At 49.7% G+C, this 22,173-nt stretch overlaps 1 protein-coding gene across 5 annotated transcripts in view; it reads left to right on the top strand.

The window, feature by feature from the left end:
- The window catches only part of SGSM3 (small G protein signaling modulator 3), a 32,418-nt gene extending 10,865 nt beyond the window's left edge, over nt 1-21,553 (top strand). For 3 of the 5 annotated variants that reach the window (XM_064453844.1, XM_064453822.1, XM_064453833.1), the window contains 21 exons: nt 1,180-1,263; nt 2,557-2,642; nt 3,883-3,949; nt 5,317-5,525; nt 5,679-5,786; nt 6,762-6,905; nt 7,303-7,498; nt 7,728-7,873; nt 8,795-9,022; nt 9,967-10,021; nt 13,647-13,774; nt 14,072-14,227; nt 14,775-14,829; nt 15,262-15,311; nt 16,601-16,753; nt 16,852-16,922; nt 17,267-17,315; nt 17,637-17,722; nt 18,102-18,224; nt 19,849-19,909; nt 20,327-21,553. In XM_064453844.1, the coding sequence (XP_064309914.1) occupies nt 1,257-1,263; nt 2,557-2,642; nt 3,883-3,949; nt 5,317-5,525; nt 5,679-5,786; nt 6,762-6,905; nt 7,303-7,498; nt 7,728-7,873; nt 8,795-9,022; nt 9,967-10,021; nt 13,647-13,774; nt 14,072-14,227; nt 14,775-14,829; nt 15,262-15,311; nt 16,601-16,753; nt 16,852-16,922; nt 17,267-17,315; nt 17,637-17,722; nt 18,102-18,224; nt 19,849-19,909; nt 20,327-20,410 (2,262 nt within the window). In that variant the 5' untranslated portion in view covers nt 1,180-1,256 and the 3' untranslated portion in view covers nt 20,411-21,553. The other 2 variants (XM_064453857.1, XM_064453851.1) reach the window with 2 other exon arrangements.
- The last annotated feature ends 620 nt before the right edge of the window (nt 21,554-22,173 follow it).

The raw sequence follows: 22,173 nt of genomic DNA, 5'->3' as shown, positions 1-22,173 counted from the left end.
TCATGCAGAGGACTGTTTAAATCTGGGAGGCAGAAGCCTTATCATTTGTGTTCTCAGACACAGATGCTTTTTATGCTTTTGCAGTGTTTTACAGCTGCTTATCTTGGAGTGCTGTAGCAAGCCACTTCCAGGCTGCAAGAGCTCACTGAGATGCAAAGGCAATATAACCTTGTACTACTGAGTACTATAAACAACTCAGACAGGACCTGCTGGAGGAATCCCTGGGGTTCCTTCTTTTTGTGGTCTGCAGTCATAAGTAGCTTTACTGAAAAGGGGAAGCTGGAAAACCCATCCCAGACACGCAAATATTAGTTTCTCCCAGGTTCTTTCCCAAGAAAGACTGATATATCTCAGCACTGGCTTTATCTGCTTGGCAGAGGTGGCTCTTGCTGTCTCACACACACAGTTATAAGGTTGACCTTAAAGTCCAAAATATCTCTCTCTGATTACTGAGCTATACCGTTGTTGTCCTGGAAAACCCCTATAAAAATCTGCTGTGAACTGGTATCAGGAAAGTAGGGAGGGGAGCTATGTGGGCTGTTTTGTCACCTGAGCTCTGTCATCAGATTTAGTTTAGAGGAACCTGGCTCCTGGCTCATTGCAGAGGTACTCAATTGCATGTTGTCCATATCCTAGTCCAGTTTATCACAGAAAATCCTTGTCAGAAACTTTCCCAGGTCCTTCCAGGGAGCTGTATTCCACAGCCTAAATCACTTTGCTCTTGTGATGCTACCCCTAATATCCTAATATCCCTTTCAGGCTTATTGCATCTAGTGATACCCCCTTATACCTCTTTCACCATCTCATCCCTTCTCCATGGGCAGTGTATTCAGAGAGTAGTGACATATGGTGTAGTTTTTTAGTGTTCATAATTAAATACAGGACTTGTAATACGTGATGGAAAAGGTGACAAAAGTTGACTTAGTTCTTGACATTCTTTCAGTCAGCAACGCTGTTACTGTCACAAGTAATTTGGTAAATGACAGTGCTCTTTCTAGCTGATGGGTAGATGTGAAACCAACAGGAAATTCCAGTCTCTGGAATTTAATTTTCCTGTGGGGAACTTAAATTCTAAAGGATTTCATTTTCGTGTGAGGGGTCTGTCTGTCCCCCACCATGTTCTTAAATGGTAATTGAATTCTCTGATCACCAATTTTTTTTTCTCCCTTTTTATAACAGGATAGTGACCTCTCACTTCTGAGAACAGCATTTCTGGACCTGTTGGCAGCCTCTGCCACTCGGCCTTACCTAGCGCAATGTCAGGTGAGCAGACAAAAATGGGCACAGTATCTTCCTGTTTGGTTGCTTGTTCTTTCTTCAGCTGCAACTTAATAAAAGAAAGATACTGGTTCCAAGAGCCATTCTTTATGTTAAGGTACTGTCTGGTCGAATTGGGGGAGAGGAAACTGGCCCATTCTTTGTGACCCAGCTGCCTTTTCACTCAGGGTGGACTCAGTTCCTTCTTTTACCTTGTCCAGAAGCCTGCAGAAGCTTCTTCAGTCATTGAACACAGAACAAGAAGGAGGTTGAAATGTAGTCTGGCCTCCCCATTTTTCATAAGATTTACTTGGTTCTGTTATCATCACAAGGTTTGCCCAAGTGGGTGGCTCATTTCATGATCTGAGAGATTTTTGCTCTACAATGGTAGCTCAAGGGCAGGCAGAAGGCTGAAGAATTTACTGGAGTTCGGGAGTTTGTCTGTCGACTGCTGAGATATAAGCTTTACTAAAACCAGGTCTCCTCCTTCTTACAGTGGTGAACTCTCCAACCCCATGTTTTTGTTTAAACCTTCCTTACTGGTCTGGCTGGTTATTTTAGGGCATATAACCCTGAGGGAGACTGTACTCCAAAGCCAAGTAAACCTTTTCCTTGGTGACATGCACACTGGAGACCTTATCTGCTCCAATCGCAAAATTTGATTTCTGCTTTTATTCCAAGGGAAGCTGTTCAGTGGGTCACTACCTGAGACTAGAAAGGTGCTTGTCTTGAACACAAAAGACCAAGATGTTAGGCACACTTTTATTGCTGCAGCTTTCTATACATGGTCTGGCGATATTCCAGCTCTTCTGGAGCAAAGGGAGCAGTTGAGCATCTTGCTGAAGGCTCTGATTTCCTGTTTTGGTGGCTGGGTGACAAAGTTTCAGGGAACTCTGGAGTGTTGCTGGTGCTGGGGTCAGTGCCTCCATATGAGGCATTTACTTCTCCATAATATTTTTTTTTTTGTAATGGTCTTCCTGGCTTGGCACTGGATACTCAGCTTTTCCAAGCAGAAGAAAGATCACATGATGCCATGGAACTATTTCTCTTCCCCAAAAGTCCCTTTCTTAGAGGGAACTCCATTTGGCCTTTCTGCTTCTTTTGCTCAGTAATAAGGGACAAAACCACCTGAAATTACTTGCCTCCTTGGTGAAGTGGGGGCTGTCTCAGTATCTAGAGTAACAGTAGTGGCAAACTGCTGTGTGAGTCTTTCCCTTGATGGAACAGTGTGTATTGAGTGTGCATATTCTAAGAGAGTCCTTCCAGGTTTTCACTACGTGTTGATTTCTTTCTGTTTAGGCCATCACACTCCCTCTGCTGGGGGTCCCTTCTCAGCACTCACTCCCAGCATTTGGCCTCAGGAGATCCTGGCAAAATACACGCAGGTACAGTGTGGGGCAGGGAGGGGGCGTTCTTTGGCTCTGCACAGAAGTAAAGGGACCCTGGTGTTTTCTGGTGCTCTCTGAAAGCTGCAGGGAAAAGGAGGGAGAGGTGCAGTTTTCCTCCAGTGTTCAGTTGTGGACACTTGTTTGTTACTTAAACTTCATGTGTTTTGTGGCTGCATCCTGGCTATTGCAAGAGGATCTTGCAGAGCACAAAGAAACTTGTGTGAATTATTGCCCTGCTGTTTCGCAACTATTGCTGCACTGTAAAAATGTTGACACCCTCAGGGAGACTGTCACCATCAAGCTACTCTGGATGGCTTGTGCATGGCAGGAAATGCTAGGCTTAAGACTTGTCACCAGGTGGGCAGAGCAGGAAGGAAGGAAGCAGCCATGGAATTTTGCAACTTAGCCACAGTGTTTGCTGTGGGCAGCTGAGCTCAGTGAAGGCAGATTAAAGCTTACTGTGGAGCTACGCTAGACAGACAGTTCTTGGGTGCTGCCTGGGTGCAATGCTTGCAAGAGACCCCATGGGATGGGCAGGTGAGCTTGCAGGAAAGGGGAGGTATCTCTAGGTTTTTCACTCCTTAAAAAAGCCTGGTTGTAACCTCCAGTGTGTATCCCCCAATGCCAACCGTGAGCACAGATAAGGAAATTTGAAATTTGGGTCATGGACCTTAATTTTCTTTGGCCTGTAATTTGGGCTTGCTTCCCATGTGCAAATCCCAGTTTTGCCTGCTGTCTTTCAGAGAAAATCTGAAAGCAACAGGAAGGAGATGGAGCAATGCAGAGAGTTGAATTTTCAGTGTGCATGCACTAGGTAACAGGGGACTGCTGTGTGTCAGAGATGCAGACAGCAGAGACTGCTTTAGCTGGCGTGTGTGGATGCCTCAGTCCATGAGGAGGGCTATGTTCCCCTCCAGGTGGGGAAGTTCTGATCTTGATATGATGCTGTGCTCAAACAGAGGTACCACATCCTGCTGGAAAAGGGTTTGCTGGGAAAATCCATACAGGTAGGAAAGCAAGGCTTCACAACTTCCATGGAGAAGTCAAAATGGGGGTGGCATGCAACACCTCCCCAGCTGGGAATGGTGGTGGGAGGCATCAAAAATAAAAGGGCAAGGAGCCTAATTGCTCAGAGGGCACAGAGCAGGCAGTGGTGTGATGGGGCAATATCCACATGTCTCTATGCAGTTGTTCAAGATTGGTGATACTGTCTGTTCTCCTTCCTCATGTTCCCCAGAAAGAAGAATCCATTGAGGAGCCAGAGTTCCACTACGATGAATTCGGTTTCCGAGTTGATAAGGAAGGTAAAGTCAGTCCCACCCCTAACCCTTCCACTGTGTCTGGGTGCAGCCCTGCCCATGCTTCTGGCTGAGTTTACAACCATTCTGTGCTAGGTCTCATCTACCGACCCATCATCATCTTTCTGTATCCTACCTTTGTAATCAGGGGCTGTGTGTTAGACGTGCTGGCCTTACGGGAGTCTGGAGCATAGAATATGCAGCAGAGTCACCTCCATCCTCTTGTGCTTGTGCCATTAGGAGGAAGTTATCATTTCTACTAGCAGCTGCTGGGGAAGGGCAACTTTCCCTGTTGACAATGGGGTCTCTCTCATGGTCAGTAGCACTATAAGCACCAATAGCAGGCACAGTGTCATGTGCTGTCTGTTGAAAAACTGATGGCAAAGACGACTGGCAGCAGTATGTGGTCTGCCCAGCTTAGCAGCTTGGCAAACTGTAGGGGCAGAATGCACATCCTACTTTTTCTGCAATATATAGAGGCAGGAGACCAAACAGAAGGAGGTATTGAGAGCTGTTCATTCTGGGCATTGAATACAATGGCTGGCTGCCTTTCAAAGAGGAAGAGAAAGGAGTGGGGGATGTAGGAAGCGCTTTATGTGCTCTGAGAGGACATTTCCAGGGCTCAGGCCATGCGGATGCAAGGGCTAAGGTTGTTTGCATGTGTGCTGTGAGGCACCTTGGGTCATAGAGGATCCACTTTGAAACAATGACCCAGAGATGAGGACAGAATGCAGACATTTTCTTCAGCCAGAACATTCGATAGACTTGTGCATTGTAGAATCAGGAAAAAGATTTGGAGTGCATTGTTGGGATGTGTTATATGATGAAGGACAGAGTGCCTTACGTCAAACCTGTGCTTGTGCTAAAGTAGCTGTTTTAGAAAGCCAGCCTCAGGTTTAAGGTTATCTCTTATTGTGAATTTGGAAGAGTCCCTGTTAAAGCTTCTTTTTGGTGATTAAATATCCCTGAAGTTAACATTTTGTGCCTCATTACTTGCACGAGCATATAACTTCTGCTTGCCACCTCTGAGGCTTGCTGTGCTTTTGTCAGCCTGATTTACAGATCCTTACAAAACCCAGCAGGATGACTGCTGCCAAAGTCTTGTTTAATTCAAGCCACATTCTGCTCTAAATCATGAGTAAGTAGAGACTAGAAGCCTGCAGACAGCTTCTTATGACCATAAAATTTACTGTATGGAGAAGACGGTTAGAAACCAAGCTTTGCCTTTTCGTGCTCTGGCTGGAAGACATGAATGTTTTAAATGTGCTTTCTTCAGGTGGCCATCCTCCTCCCCACCCTGTTCTGTGTTCATTCCCTTCCCTTTCCCCTCTCTCATTTGTCTCCATTTCTTTCCCTTGCCCTTGCTGAGGCAGATGGTGCTGAGCCAAACTCCAGCAAGCTTCTGGGTGTCTCACTGACAGAGGAGCCACAGCAGAGGCTCAAGTGGCAGGCTCATCTGGAATTCACACACAACCATGACGTGGGCGACCTCACCTGGGACAAAATTGAGGTCACCCTACCACATTCAGACAAGCTGCGCTCCCTGGTGCTAGCCGGCATCCCACACAGCATGAGGCCACAGGTGAGAGTGCTGCCTGCTCTGGGCAGGCTCTCCTGCCTGGAGTAAGAGACAATGGAGCAAGACCACTTTCTCTTGGTTGATAGGGTGCCAGATTATGACTTTCTGTGTCTCTGTTATTGACTCTTCCTATCTCTGTTCACCCTGTCCCCCTAGCTGTGGATGCGCCTGTCAGGGGCCTTGCAGAAGAAGAGGAATTCAGAGATGTCATATCGGGATATTGTGAAAAACAGCTCTAACGATGAAACCATTGCTGCCAAACAGGTAGGAAATACTGCCTAGTGCTGACTGGGCACAAGGGAGTGGGGAGAAGGGCAAGATTTTCTGCATGAGGAAGAAGGGGTGTTTGCCTAAAACCTGCAGCAGGGACAGTTGAGAGGACATGTGTGATTGAATCCTGCTAAAGCTTAATCCTGCTGGGAATATTTCTCCCTTGTTTTGATGGAATAGCAACTGTACAGCTCCCCCCCTTCCTAGAACAGCAGGGAAGGGGTTGGACCCATGCTACCTGCAGGCTAGAAAACAGCACTGCAGTTGCATCGCAGCAAACATCCTGATATTCACTGAGGGAAGTCAAGGGTGAAAGGCTGATAGATGCATGTCTGTTGAGGTAGTTGCAGCTGCTTCCAGGGACTGTCTTTGTTCCCCCAAACACAAAGTCTCTGAACGCCAACAAGATTGTTACAGGGTGTTTTCCCTCTTCCTCTGACCTCTCATTTTGTGGGAGGAGGCAAAGGCCATGGCAAAAGCAGCTGAGCTCTGCACATGTTCACCTCTCACCAAGAAGGTTCAAAATGGTTGGAAAGAGGAACAACGCTGCACAAGGAAGATCTGTGGGCTGTTCACCTCTAAGTCCCCTGTCACAGATGTGGCCAGGTTGTTAGTTTCTCTATCATACAGGTTTTTTGGGAAGCCTTGCTTGAAATCCAAGCAGATGACATTCCCAACCAGTATGCCTGCTATTCTCAATGGTGAAGCTAGGGGCTGAGCTTAGGCAAGTATTTCTTGGGAAACACAAAGTCACCATGTGCACTGGCATTTTTCCTCGTGTCAGTGAAGACTGTTAGACTGACCCCAGATGCTTGGATAGGGCCATCTTCTTTGGTGCCTAAGGACTTATAGATGGGTGCGGGGAAGCGGAGTTCCCTGAGGCAAGGGGCCATGGGAAGTGCAGAAAGCAGAAGGCAATTGTTCAAATGCTGCAAGCTGACCCTGTCCTTGTTTATGGCTGTCTGGCAGATTGAAAAGGACTTGCTCCGCACGATGCCCAGCAATGCCTGCTTCTCCAACATGAACAGTATCGGGGTGCCACGGCTACGCAGGATACTACGGGGACTTGCCTGGCTCTACCCAGACATCGGATATTGCCAAGGCACTGGCATGGTAACCTGCTTGCAGAGTGTCTTTGTGATAGGGGTCATTTTGTCTATGATGGCTATGCTGGGGCAAGTAATTTGAGGTGGTGCTGCCAGACCCTGTGGCCTCTAGATGAGCTGAAGGAGAATCCCTTCCACATGGAACGTTTTTCCTAGGGAAGGAAGAGCAGAGTAGCACAACACATCCAAAGATGTGGAAGAATTCAGTCCATCTGTTGGGGAGGGGCAGGCATTACACTGAGGAGAAATCCCTTCAGCGGAGACTGCAGGAGAGCTGTTGCAGAGGAAGGAAAATGTTGGTCACCTAGACACTGGTCCATCACTCCATGTGACGAAGTGGGGGAAGAGTTCTGCTCCTTTCAGGACAGGCTTGTCATGCAGTTCTTCCTCCTTCAAAATCCCAGGTGGCTGCCTCTCTGCTGCTCTTCTTGGAGGAGGAAGATGCCTTCTGGATGATGTGCGCTATCATTGAGGAACTGGTTCCTGCCTCCTACTTCAGCACCACTCTGATGGGTGTGCAGACAGACCAGCGCGTCCTGCGACAGCTCATTGTGCAGTACTTGCCCCGCCTGGACAAGCTGCTCCAGGAGCATGACATCGGTAAAAGTGTTCCCTAGAAACCATAGCTTTTCTTGCCAGGGTGACATGCAGACAAACATTATTGTTTTTGTTTAACAAAAGGAGGGCAGCAGGGCTAGGAGTGAACCTGCTGGCCCTGGAGGCATTGGGTGGTCATCTTTAAGCTGAGAGGACAGCCCTTAGGAGAGTCCATCTTCACTGGTTGGCTGACAACTTCTGTTCTGATGCTTTTCCATGTCTCCATTCACAGAGCTGTCCTTGATCACCTTGCACTGGTTCCTCACCTCTTTTGCTAGTGTTGTCCACATCAAGCTGCTGCTGCGTATTTGGGACCTCTTCTTCTACCAGGGCTCTCTAGTGCTGTTTCAGCTTACTTTGGGCATGCTCAGTATGAAGGTAATTCCCACCTCCTCTTCCTCCTTTATAGCACTTAAGTGTTTAATTCTGAGTTTTAGGGGCAAGAAGGTTTTGTATGGTTTGGGAATGTGCTCAGGAAGATGACTTCCTGCCCTCCTCAGAACCGAGGGCTGCGAAGAACTTCCAAGGCACTTCACAGGATTCAGGGATTGTTTTTTCCCCTGCCTATCTTGTTTGTTCCCTCATAATTAAACCCCACCATCTGCTCCCCTCTATTCAGTCTAGATCCCAAGCTGAGAGTCCATCTTACCTAAACCAAGATACCTCTTGATTTTGCACCATCTCTGAGCAGAGGTATAAAGTTATCTGGGAAGCTTTTGATGGCACTGTTGAATGCTTCAGATCATCAGCATTGTCCTGAGTATATTTGATTTGGCTGGCTTACAGCCAAATCTCCTGATCTGCTTTTTATGCAAAAAATAATTCTGTGGTTCAGCTTGCTGTGTGAAGGGCAAGGGTGAGCCTGCTGGGATTAAGGGCAAGGTGGAGCACCGTTTGACGTGGTGGGTGTTCTGTAGTGTGTGAAACCGAGCAGCTTCCATTCCCTTGTCCCCGGCAAGATCCCTGCTGTGCGCAGTCCTGGCGGTGGGTGCAGAATAGCTTCTGTTTTGTCTTTGCTTGCGGATTTGACTTCATTTCAATGATGGATGCTGTGATTTAAAAACATGCCAGCTAGAATTTTGGGATCACATCTCAGTGCAGTAGAGTAGTAAAAGATGCTGTTCCCCTCCCATAGGTAGCTTGGACTCTCCCTACTGAAGTTTTTATGGAATTATCTAGAGGCACCTGCATTGTTTCTGGCCCAGGCTGTACACTGAACATAAAATTGCATCTAGTAGCCCCAACAGTATAGACGTCGTGCTCGCTGTTCTGTATGGCAAAATGACTGCATTGTTGCAGGAGGATGAGTTAATCCAGTCTGAGAACTCTGCCTCAATCTTCAACACGCTCTCCGACATCCCAAGTCAGATTGAAGATGCAGATGTGTTGCTGCGGGAGGCCATGCGCGTGGCTGGCTCGCTGACAGATGTGGCGGTGGAGACCCAGCGTCGCAAACACTTGGCCTACCTCATTGCTGACCAAGGGCAGCTGCTCAACTCCAGCACCACTGTCAACAATTTATCCAAAGTGAGTGCACAGAGTCCCGTCTGCCTCTGCTGCTCCATTTTTACCGTCCCCTTATGTGTTCCCTCCCAATTGCTGTTTGGGAGCAAGAGGTGGTCCTGCCTGAGAGGATTGTAGCTCCAGGGTGACCGTGTCATCCAGTGGAGAAAAGGTATTGGGAAGTGAGGGGGATGTCTGCAGTAATGAAATGCTGCCTGGTTGATAAATCCCCAGGTGAAAGGGATATTGACATTGATTATAATTATCATTAATGAGAGTTACGATGGAAAGTGAAGCATTTTATTAATGGAAACTAAAGAAACAACATACACTTTTGGCAGAATTTGCTTGGAGCATGCAGAGTAGGAACTGGAGCTAATCCATTAGTAAGAAACCAATACACTAAAGTAACTCTGGAAGGTAGAGTCAGAAAACAGCAGCAGACTTTGAGAAGCTGAATAAAAAATGCACCTTTTTGTAATCTTGCAGTACAGTCTGCAGTTGCGGACATAGTAGCTCATGCTTGTCAAGCCTGTGTGAAAGATATATTCTTGATGCTCGTCTGTGTTCTAATCACAAGCCACTCCTGCAATTCTAAAATGCAATAGGCATCCACTTAGAAATTTATATATAATTACATGTAGAACTGCTTTTGGCAACGAGTAGAGTTAGAACTAAAATTATTCAGTTGAGTCATGGTTGATTCTTGAACTTCAATTATGCTTTTGTAATAATTGAGCTATAAATAACCCATTGCAAATTAAGCAGATCAAGCAGCAGAGCTGATTCATTGCATTAGAACTAGAACAAGTCCTGTCTAAAACTGCCAGTTTGCTTGCCTGCCCCTTCCAGTGGTGGCTGTCAGGACCTCTTGCCCAGAGCTGCCCTGTGAGGAGGACTGCTTTATTTTTATTTCTGAAATCTGTCCTAATGTGTGCACTTTGTTCTGACTCTTCCCTCTCCCTCAGATTGTGCGGCGCAGGACTCAGCGCAGGAAATCTGGCATCACCTCTCTGCTTTTTGGTAAGGACGATCCTGTGCCTTTCATGTGGTGTTGATGAATATAGCAGCCTAGGAGGGAGGGGAGTGCGCGAAGCAGGGAAACACTGGGACAAAGGAAGAGGAGAGGAGGGAGACAGAACTGGAGAAGGAGAGGGAAGAAGTAGTTCTTTACTTGCTTGCTTTGGTCTGAGCTCAGAAAGTGAATTCTAGGTTAGATGGTTAGTCCTTAAATGGTAACTAACAGCGGGCTGCAGCTCAACTCAGCTGTAATGTCCTCCTTGCACTGACCAACAGGTCAAACACAATTTCTGGCAGACCATATGCAGTCCACAGGCTGGATGTTGTACTCTCCTGATCTTACTCTGCTCAGTTCAGGAACATCTCTGAAGATCTGAGACAGGGCAGGATCGTCCAGTGTGTCACCCATCAAAATTTATAAACATAAACATCACTGATGTTCCCCCTTACTTAGTCTGAGAGTTCAATGTTGTGAACGCTTTTAAGTCTTAATTTTTTTTGCTGACAAGCTAAGCCAGCATATGTCCAGAAATCACAGGGCCAGAACAGGTTTTGCATGGGTTTAAAAGTAACTTGCTTCTGTGACTCCATAATAGTCCTTTCTATTGTAAGCCTCACTGTCACTGCCTTCCTTGCAACTGGTTAGCTTGCTTGAAATTGCCACATCTCACCACAGAAATTGTTTTTCCGGAGGAAGACAACCTACTGAACTTACAGGGTTCAAACAGTGTTCCTGTTGTGGTTGAAATGACCTGAATAAATCTGAAACTGGGTTTTACTGGTCTTTTTCAGAGAAGAGCTTCTCTGGTGTTCTCCAGGAAGCTGATGTGTTGTCACACGCTTGCTACAAGCACATACAGAATTACATATAAAAGTTATGGTAGAAGACCAATGAAGCTGTAAAGTCAAGCATGCAGAAATGAAGAAATGTAGGAAAGTTGCTTGTGCAACCTAAACACAGACCTCTTATATGTAATGTTATCATACAGACTGAACCGGCAGGGAACTTAGCTGCCAAACGCATCTTTCTTGTGTTTCAGTCGCCTTGACCAAGTTTCAGTAGCTTTATGAAGGTGATGGTGAGTTATACCCATGCACAAAGATAAATTTTAAGTTGAAGCTTCAGAATCTCAGTGGTAGAACTGGCATGACTGATAGTGTTCTCTCATTTTAGTGGGGCTTCCTTACAGTGACTGTCATGTTTTTACCTAATATTATGCTTGGTAATTAAAATGTTGGTTAAAATAAAGAAGTTGTCATCCTGCAGCAGGTGACCAGAATGGAGAACTTCAGTGCAAGTGAAGGGAAGGGAAGCTTGGATCTGATAAATTCACCTTATATTGGCAACTGTCAGTCAACCTTAAATCTAAAGTCTGCTGCCTGTGGTAGTTACTGTGTAGAGCTGGTGCATAGCCCTTGTCTGGGTGGGAGGAAGAACTTAGAGAACTTAATTCTTCTTCCTTAGAGTCACTTCCTTAGAAGTGATTTGGACAGGAGCCACAGAATCACAGGAGAGCTGTTTGGAAGGGACCTCTCAATGTCTGTAGTCCAACCTCTCCTGCTCAACGCCAGACTCTTGCTCATGCTAGATCACGTTGGTCAGGGCTTTCTGGAGCAGAGGATCAAGGAGTTGGACCAGATTTCTAATGAAGGAATAGAAAGAAGAAACAGCGAAAGGTAGTTTGGCAGACAACAAGGGGTGTGTGTTGTCCTTTTCCAGTTGGATGGGCATTGCAACAAGGAAATGCAGGAGAGCTAGTCCTCCTCTCCACAACTGTGCAGCTAGTCAGCCTTTGCAGGCCCAAAATAGAGCCTCCTCACATGTGGTCGATCCTGCACTGGTTTCCTGTTTTGGAAATGTACGTGCAGGCGAGTTGGGTGCGGTGAGGTAAATCTGGTGGAAACCCCAGTTGCTTTCCTCTGTATCTTGTGTATTCTAAGGTGGGAGGGTGTGGAGCTTTGCTTCCCATATCTTCTGCTTGTGTTTGGGTGGGATTGATCTGAGTATAGAGAGAGAAGCACGGTATTTTGGCCAGAAGGGACTGAATGATGACAGAAAGAAATAGTGGTTTATGTACATGAGGACAGCCCACTGAGCTAGTGTGGCTGTGGCTGAGTAGTTTTTTCTTTAGTCACACTCTGTTTTAGCAACATGAATTTTCTGGGAATCCCCACCATCTGCATGATCACCTGCCTATTTAAAATCTTTGTATCTCCGAATCTGTAGTGAGACTTCTTATATGCTCTATTTCCTGCCACTGAGGAGGAGGTTTTGTTAATTTTAATTGCTTGGACTGGGAGGAAGTATGCCCTACAATTTTTCTAATCCAGAAGCAAAGTTCAGTTTTGTCTTAAGCTCTGTGTGTCTGATCCTCTAATAATTTAGCAAGTAGAAAACAATTATAAAAATAATGGTCATTCTAATTTTGTGCTTCTATTCATGTTCTTAAAAGTTTTTTAGTCTTTTTAATTAGGATCACTTGTGATTAAAAGATACTGTTAATCACTTTTCAATAACCAGAAGTTTCACGTGTTCATAGCTGTTGCAGCAGCTGTATAGCTCGGGCCACAATTTATTCGTATTGGTTTCTATAATGCTGTTAGAAGACAAGCAGAGTACTAATTTGCTAGCCAGTGATTTACTTGGGTCTTGCATAAAAGCTGTGTCTGTATAAAAATTGGAGTTCAGTGAAAAATACATTGGTTTAAATATTGATTTTTGTGAATCAAGCTACCACATCTTCAGCATATTACAGAGAGAGCAAAAACAGATGTATGAAAATAACACTTTGAGTTTAAAACAAACAGAGGGTTTTTTTAGAAAAAGAAGCAAACAGGTCATTGCTCCCAAACATCATGTACCCAGTTTTTAAGACATTCAGATACATTAACTGCCTAAAGAATCCATCCCATTAGTTATCTTTCTGCATAAATTCATGAAGATAGGCTGTCAGAATTCCTGGGGGAATTAGTGACAGTTGAAAGATGTTTTTTGGTAACTTTTACTTTGTTCTTATGACCATTTCTATGCACCCAAAACCTTTGAAATCTGGCTCTTAGGAAGGTTGAGGTCTTAAGTAGATGGTGTCTTTTCTCTCGTGGCTCTGGCTTCTAGACTGACACAGGAAAGTGGGCTGTCTAGGTTTTTCAAATCTATTTCAAGACTCGGTGAAGAATGTGCTCTCAGCCTGTAAGGTATGCAAAAATCAAATAAGTTCAACCAAAAAGTGTTTCAGTTTCAAGAGGATTTCAGTTGAAGAGAATTTTCTAAAGTTCCCTAGTTTTGTGTCCCACCATTCAGCTGTCTATATCTGGATAGATGCTTCTCTAAAGCAGTACGCGGTACCTTGGTATACTGAGTTGTCCAGACAGATCAAAGATGACAACTTCCAGCTCCATATTTGGTTTGAAATACCAGCTCCTTAAAATTTGAGACAGTCAAATTGGTAGTGGTTATTTACATTACTGAATAGATTGGCAGTAAGTACCTGCCTTAGTGTAGGCACTTCTGATGTCAGGCTTCTTTAATTTCTGTAGAATCAATGATTTCTAATGTTAACAAAAATATAAATACCTCATACTTGTTTTCCTTCCCTCGCCTTCCCTCTGGCTGTGTGGGCTCCCCCAGGGGATGACGACCTGGAGGCACTGAAAGCCAAGAACATCAAGCAGACGGAGCTGGTGGCCGACCTCCGTGAGGCCATCCTCCAGGTGGCACGGCACTTCCAGTGTGTGGATCCCAAGAACTGCAGCATTGTGAGTGGGAACAGCTGGATCTGCACTGCTGTGTGCTCCAGGCATGAATGTTGAGTGTCCATCACAGGACAGGGCTGTTCAAGTGCTCCTGGAATGCATGGGCTTGAAGAAGAGCACACCAGGTGCAGCGGGTGGAGGGTGAGGGTTGCTCAACCCATCCCTGGTGGAGGAGGGCTGCACTGAGCAGTTGTCTGCCTGCTAGGAGAAGGAGAAGGTTTGGGAACAGCTTTGGCAGATCAGCTGGGAGTCATTTGTTGCTTTTCATTCCTCTTTGCTCTTTATCCACATGCATGCTAGGATCTGACTCCAGACTACAGCATGGAGAGCCACCAGCAGGACCACGAGAACTACGTGGCCTGTTCCCACAACCGACGACGACGAGCTAAGGCACTACTGGACTTTGAGCGCCATGATGACGATGAGCTGGGCTTCCGCAAGAATGACATCATCACGGTGCGTCAGCCTATGAGACAGGGACCAGGGCAAGACCATGCAGAGCCGGCTTGTTTGGGATGCCTCACTGCCTCTTCGGCAGGGAAAGAAGGGAGGAGATCAGCTCAGAGCCCAGTTAGGAGTGCAGGGGAAGCAGTGGTGTTTCTGAGGGCTGCCTGGGGATGACGTAGTATGTTCCTGTGAGTGTTGTCTTGTGGGTCATTCTCAAGGCAACCACAAAGTCCCTTTCCTGGCTGCCGTACAGCTGAGCAAAAGATTGATTTGGTCCAGCCTGGGTCCTGGTTTAAGACTGTGCACTAAGCTGTGGTAAGACTGTAAAAGCATCCGTTTACCTTTGTGTGTCCCATCTAAAATTGGGGAAAATAGGGACAGCATTGTGTCTGCAGTAGCTTTTTTCCCTCAAAGGACCTGGGCCACATGAGGGGAGAACATTGGCAAAACAGTTGAGAAGAAAGCGGTTCCTCATTGTGCACACAGCCAGGCAGCTGTAGCCCTCCTGGCACTGCACTCTCTTTAACCGGTGTTTTCTCCACTCCCTGTTTTTCAGATCATTTCCCAGAAGGACGAGCACTGTTGGGTGGGAGAGCTGAATGGGCTGAGAGGTGAGACCTGGATGGGTTGCACTGGGAGAGTGGGGCCGGATGCAGAGCATACATTCATCCACAGCAACTGCTCTGGCACGTTTGTAGCAAAGGCTCTGCCGGTTATCTGGAACATCTGCCAGGGACAAGGGAAATGTTAAAGCAGGGTATGAAAGCAGTGGTGCAGCCACCTGGTTATGTCTTGCAAACAGCAAGTTTAGGCTCCGTCCTCCTGGCACAGGGTGGTTGGGTGCATGTCATCTCCGCTGCTTGCAGGCAGTGTCCTGTATTTGTCTGTTTCTTGCAGTTGTCTTAATTCTTGTCATTTTGAGGCTGCTCATGTCCTTCTTTGGGATTGGGCCCTGTGAACTCTTCAGCTTCCACTGGGCTGTGGTCTTGTCTGCGTTAGAGGTTTCTCAGTGTCAGACTCGCTTCTTTGTCCATTCTTTATAGGTTGGTTTCCTGCAAAATTTGTGGAGATCTTGGATGAGCGGAGCAAAGAGGTAATTAAAAAAGCAAAACACAACAACAACAACAACAACAAAAACACAACACAAAAAAAAGGAATCATGTCATAGGTGAAAAGGCATAGTTGAGAAGAGCCATCTGTTTCCCTTCTTGAGTCTACTCTCTCTGGCTATTAAGCGCATAGTGATGTGATCAGGCAGCTTATCTTCCTGAGCCTGATTGCACAGCTTCTGGATGCTGACCAAGTGGGGAATGAGGGCCTCAGAGGGCTGCAGGGGGTAGCTGAGTGTGATGCCTGGGCTTGCAAGGCCCCTAGAGATGAGCTTCACAAAAGCTGAGAAAGCAGCAGGCAGGTACGCAAGAGGATCCTGTGGGCAGCGTTTCTGCCTGCTCCCCACTGCCTGTGCTCCTTTGAGGCTGTGCCTGTGGATCCTGCTCATGCTTTGTGGTCACCACAGTGGATTCTCCCTGAGCAGCTGTGCCTGAGGAGCACTCTGTCTCACTTCCTCTCGCGACCAGCGGTGGTGAAATGCCACCTATTTAGAGCAGATACCTCAATATGGCCCCAAGGCTGGGGTAATGCATAGGAGACAAATGTCATCTGTTGGCCGAGGCAATTTGCCGGGGAAGTGAAAAAGGCCCTCTTCTCCCACTCCTGCTCAGCATTTTGAGTCCTTCCTTACCCTCCAAGGCTGACCTGAGACCCCTAGAGAGATGTCACTATTGACACCTCACTTGCTTCCTCACCTCCCTCTCAGGGCTGGTCCTTAGGTGCAGATTACGATTACCTCTCTGTATAAACACACCCTGTACTGCTGAGCAGTTCTCCTCCCAGCTGTGGAAGCAGAGATACCACTCATCCTAATTTTGGAATATCCTTCATGCTAACAGCCTGTCAGGGTGATACCTCGGAGTGGTGTACCAGATGACTTGGGAATTCCCATCTGCCGCCATTTGCCTTGACATTTAGCAGCTTACAGAGTCCCAGAGACACTCAGTGCAAGCCCTTCTACTTACCGTACCTACATCACACCAAACCACAGCAGCTCCTACATGCTGAATGCTGCCAGGATGGTGCTGGGGCCACCTGTGCGTTCTCATGGTTGGCACCTGGGCACAAAGGTCCTGGCAAAACCCAGGGGAGTAGCACTGGACATGGTGCTTTATGTAAGAGCCAGCAAGCGCGTAAGGGGTTAAGGGAGGGGGAGCTGGTGGGCACCTGGGAGTAGAAGAGGTGTGCACAGAGAAGCTGTAGGTGAGCAGACCACCTCCGTGCTCTGCCCCCTCGCCAGTACGCTGAGAGCTGGCTCTTTGTGTTCCTCAGTACTCCATTGCTGGAGATGACTCAGTCACAGAAGGGGTGACGGACTTGGTGCGAGGGACGCTGTGTCCAGCCTTGAAATCTATATTTGAACATGGATTGAAGAAGCCATCTCTGCTGGGGGGGCCCTGCCATCCCTGGCTGTTCATTGAAGAGGTGAGATGTCTAGTTGCCTTCATGGGGCAGTGTTGCCAGAGGGCTGGGGTGAGGGGGCTGGAGGGCAGAGTGTACTGACTATCCCTCTGCCTTACTAGGCTGCAAGCCGGGAAGTGGAACGGGACTTTGACTCTGTGTATTCTCGCCTTGTGCTCTGCAAGACTTACAGGTAAGTCCACTTTATTCACACGAAGCGGCTGGGTCTGTGACCCGCCCCTGCGCACTCATCAAACTGCTGCTGCTCTGCACCTTGAGAAGGGTCGTGGTCTGCCCCATTCTCCTGACTATGTGGTGTCAGCAGGACGCTGTGCCCGTGCTGACTTTGGGCAGGTCCTGCCCCCTTCCTTGCACTCCTGTGTTTGCTTCTGGGGCTGTACATTGCTCTCTCATGGCTGCAGGATCACCTGTGGGCTCAGTGGTAGCAAGGGACCTGTTGGGGTACAGAGGGAGAAAGATCTGCTTGTGCCTGGAGTTCCTCCAGAGCTAGTTAGCTCTCTGCTGTGATCTTTGCAGGCTTGATGAAGACGGCAAAGTCCTCACTCCAGAGGAGCTGCTTTATCGGGTGAGTGCTGCCCCCCGCCCAGCCAGAGCCCAGCTCCTAATGTGGGGAAGTTTCCCATGGAGGCTGCTGGAGGGTGATGCCCTTCTCTAGGGAGATGCTCAAGACCTTCCCTGATGGGAAGCAGAAGAGACACTGGGTGCCTGAGTAAAGGCAGACAGTGAAGCCACCAGGAAGGCTCAGCCCCTCTGATGCTAGCAGGTGGCACTGGGTGAGGGGGGGAGCTCTGGGGACGGGAGCGTTTGGCTGTGTATCTGAAATGACTGCCCAGCCCAGCCTAAGGCTAAGCTGAGAAGGTGGTAACCACATCTTCCCAACCTGCAGGCGGTTCAGGCTGTGAACATGACGCATGATGCTGCACATGCACAGATGGACGTGAAGCTTCGTTCCCTCATCTGTGTTGGACTTAAGTGAGTCATCTGGTCCTGATACCCCTGGGCAGAGGAGGGGTGTGTGAGGAGCTTGGGAGGAGGCAGAGCGGGCTTAAGGGCAGCAGTTGTTTCAGTCTACCTTAGGCCACAGGGTCTTTTTCTCCCTCTCACAGCAGCCACTGAGTGGGATCCTGCTCCTTTCTTGTTCATATGCCGGCCTGGCTCCTGGCTGGAAGAAGTGGCTCCTGGCCACTCCTGGCTGAGTGGCTCACACAAGTTTACTGGGTTATTCTGTTCCCACTGGGGACAGGACTGTGGGCTGGGGTCAAGGCTGGGGCTGGAAACAGACTATCCCAAAGGGATGGGGCTTCTTTCCCTGTCTTCAGCTGAGTAACGTGCCTCCACCCCATTGCTGCAGTGAGCAGGTGCTGCATTTGTGGCTAGAAGTGCTGTGCTCAAGCCTGCAGACCGTGGAGAAGTGGTTCCATCCCTGGTCGTTCCTGCGCAGTCCCGGCTGGGTGCAGATCAAATGTGAACTGAGGTGAGTCTGTCCCCGTGGGCCTTGCCAGGGTCTGGAGTGGATTTCCTCCTCCCCTGCAGGAGGTGGCCCTCACTACGGCTGGCTTTGGACCCTGTCCAGTGAGTAGCAGCGTGGGCTGCCCAGACATCCCCGGTGCAGAGATTTCTTTCTGTGTGCTGAGGCAACAGCAACTGTCTAGACAGTTTAATGTGATGCACTGTGCCTGCCTGATCAAGAGCAGAGCTTGGCTCCTGGGGAGCCATCGTGACAAGCAGTCAGCCTCTGCCTGCCAGCAACCTCCTGCTGTGCCCTGCACCTATTCTGATGGTGGCTTTTCCAACCCCTGCTCTCCAGGTCCTCTGCCAGCCACTGTGAGTCCAAGCAGGGAATAGGGGATGTGCTAGCAAGACAGTCTGGCTGTTGCTGGCCGGGAAGGAGTCACTCACCAGCTGACTCATGGTTAAGCGAGGGAGCGGTATCAGGGACTGAACATGTCTAAACCTCACACAAAGCACATCGCTTAGAGCGCAGGGCACGCGTCAACACTGCTTGCTCCTGGCCCTCCTGCACCCTACAAAGCCATATCCAGTCCCAGGGAGCCACAGAGCAAACCCCCAGCCAGCATCGCTCCAGCCCTGCTGCTGCTGCTGCCATCCTGCAGGGACTGGCTTTTGTCCACGCCACCTGGTTGCCTCTGGCCCCAGAGGGAGCATCTGTGGCCAGGAGCAGGCCTGTGTGTACACACCGCTGGGTGCCCCATCCTCCTTGTGCTGCTGCTGTACGGGGAGGAAGGGAGTCCCTTCCACCTCTGTGCTGCGGTGTCCTGTGGCTGTTTTCTCACAGCGTGGGGGCAGTGCTAGTCCAGCACAGCCAAAAGAGCAAGTGGGACTGGTTCATGGCTGGGCCCAGGTTTGTGCGGAGCAGCAGCAGAGGTTTGTGCCGTATTTCTCCCAGCCAGCTTCTCATGGATGGTCTCGGCTCCCCCACTGCTGCAGGAGCTGGAGGAGACCCCCACGCAGGAGTTTCCCCTGAGCCTGAAGGACTGATGAGCTTGTTGCCAGGAGGTCTGAGCTGTATTTCCCTGTCCCAGGGACAGGGTTGAGGCTGTGCCTGCAGCCCCTGCTTAGAGCCGGGTCCAGCTGAGGAAGCTCTGTGTGCCAGCCCCATGTGTCACTCATGCAGCATGGTTAGGACACTTTTCTTACTCCAGCGAGGGGGGGCTGCAAAAACTCTGAGGTGCTACTGGCCAGAGTCCACTTTCTGGGGAGGAACCTGGAACCCCCCGGCCCTGTTGCCAGCTGCACGTAGTCCTCAGCCACCCATGTCTGCCATCTAGCAGAGCCTGGGGCTGCCTGTGCCTCCCTGTGCTGCTGTGCCAGGCTCTGTAGGGGTTGCACTTGAGTCATGTCTTCCAAGCTTCACTTTCTGGCCTGGGCCTGGTAGGATGTAAAGTCCAAAGAGGAGCAAGGAAATGGGATGAGTGGCTGGTGCTGCCCTTTCAACACCAGCAAACAAGGATTTCCATCCTCACAAGCTTAGTGGTGTGCTGGGGCAAGCTGAGGAGCCAGTGCAATTGTGGGCACAGGCTGGGGCTGTGATCTGGGTCTGTGTGCATGTGTGTGTTACCATAGCTCTTCCATTGCAGAGTCCTCTGCAAATTCGCCTTCAGCCTCTCTCAGGACTGGGAGCTGCCAATAAAGAGGGAGGTGAGTAGGTGGCATCTCTCATTCTCTTTCTCGGCCGCCAGCTTTGCTTACTGCCTCCCTTTCCCAGCTTTGTGCTCCAGCCCATCCTCTGCCTCCGTTTGCGCTGGCACTGGAGGCTGTGGACGGGGCCGCTTTCCCTGCCGGGGCAGGCTGTGCGCAGGAGCTGTGAGGCAGGGCTGGCAGGGGGTGCTGCCTGCCCCTGCCCGGCTGGGGCAAAGGGCACTGGCAAGCCCCTCCCTCCCCTGGTGCTCTCCAAACCACAGGGCCTCTCCCTGTTTCAGCTGCGCAGAGGTGGGAAGTGCAGAAGGCTGTTGTCTGGGTGCCAGAGCCCTCGTTGTGCTCTGGCTCTGCCCGCAGACACATCCTCCGCTTTTCTGGGGGTGGTGCCCTGACCCAGCTCTCTGTGTCATCCTGCAGGAGAAGGAGAAGAAGCCACTGAAGGAAGGAGTGCAGGACATGCTCGTGAAGCACCATCTCTTCAGCTGGGACATAGATGGGTGACCCACACCCCACCCCATCCTGGGGAACCTTCTCAATGGCGCACACTTCTCTCCCCCACCCCCATTGTGTCTCACCCCCTGCCCTCCCCCACTCCACCCACTTGTATCTGTGACAAAATCCCCCTCGGGGGGCTGCCAGGCCACCTGGGACAGATGGCAGCGGCACGGAGGGGCTGAGCTGCAGGCCCCAAGGAGGGGATGGCCAAGGGTGGTGCTGCAAAGGGACAAGTACGTTCTAGTCATAAAAACAGGTGCCCCCTCCCACCCTTCCCCATCTCTGCCACCGCCCATCTCCTGCTTGCCTCGGCCCTGCCTCTCCCCCAGTGCCTGGGGGAGCAGCCTGCCCCGAAGCCCCTCGTGTGCTGCCCCGTGGGCCAGTAGCCCTGTGAGCATGCGTGCTGCTGAGCTGTGGCAAAGAGACAGCCCTTGCAGGGTGGCTTTGGTCTGTGAGAGCTGGTGCCGCGGTTCGTGGCGGCACTGCGGGCGCAACTGGAACTGGGCGGTGAGAGACTCATTGTTGTACGGGAGCAGGGCGAGCGCGTCCCCTTCCCTGTGCCGGCCGAGGGCTCGCCCCTGTCGGGGGAGGGATGGCAAACCCTGAAGCACTTGGACATGGTTCCTCTGACCTGGAGCCGGGGCTGAGAAGGGGGAAGCGGCTTCGACTCCATCCCACCTCCCTGGCACTGGTGTGGGGTGTTGACAAGAGGTGCCCGACTGCACCGGCCTGTTACTGCCATAACAGCCTTAGGGGTGGCCCTGTCTCCTCTGGGAGCAGGCAAAAACCACCCCTCCCCTGAACAAGAGTGTTTCATGCTGTCATTTTAGTCTCTAGGTGATTTTTACTGTTAACCAAAAAGCTGTAAATTAATTCCAAGAATGTGTATATTTTGGCACCATTGTAGCTCAGGATGAGGTTCAGGTTGGAGCTGGCTCAGGGAGACTAACTCGTCCCCGTCGCCCTGCGGTGGCAGCGGGGACGCAGGTCGGGAGCGGAGAATTGCTGCTTTGTGGTGGTGGCTCTGGATATGGAGTCTGTGACTTTCTACTGAAAGCGCTTGTCTGTGAGCACAAATTACTCATGAAATGACACTAGATTCTTACTTTCATTTATTCAGTGGGTTTGTAAATAAACTACATCTCGGGAGCGTGCTGGGCTTTGGCTTTTTCTTTTTGACAAGGCCAGGACTGGATTTAATTCTTAATTTCTGGCAGTTGCTAACTATGACTCTGTTTCTGTGCTGGCTCCAGCGCATGTCAAGCTGTGGTCTCTGCTCAGCCTGCACTGGCTCCGTGGGGGCTCCGTGGGGGCTCCTCGTGCTTGGCCAGGCCCCAAGGCCAGGGGGCGGCTGGGGTAGGAGCAGGTGTGCTGCCAGCCCTGCCAGCGCCGCAGCCAAGCCCTGGACGCGCAAGAAATGAAGGGATGTAGGGCACTGCACGGGGAGGGCCCTTAGCAGAGGGCGAGGGGCTGGCAGGGACCAGGGCTGGGGGTGGTGGACATGTGTCTGCATGTTAGCAAGCGTCTCTGGGAGAAACAGGTGGTGTCTCCTGCAAAGTGGCACAGTAACGGGCACAAGGCCCCGGAGAAACCTGTTCAGAAGTCCAGGCTTGGGGGGGGGGGCGGAGTGGGGGGGGTGTGTGGAAGTTGCAGCATATTTACTGATGTGAAAATTAGTGTTTTCAGTCAAAGCGATTCCAGTTTGCTGTCAGGCTGAGGAGGGCTGCAGCATCACCTCACCGCCAGAGCAGCTGGGGGCCAGACCAGCG

This window comes from Phalacrocorax carbo, chromosome 1, assembly GCF_963921805.1.
Source record: "Phalacrocorax carbo chromosome 1, bPhaCar2.1, whole genome shotgun sequence".
NCBI lineage: Eukaryota > Metazoa > Chordata > Aves > Suliformes > Phalacrocoracidae > Phalacrocorax > Phalacrocorax carbo.
Note: the sequence above shows the minus strand (reverse complement) of the source record. Positions and strands in the feature narration are given on the sequence as shown.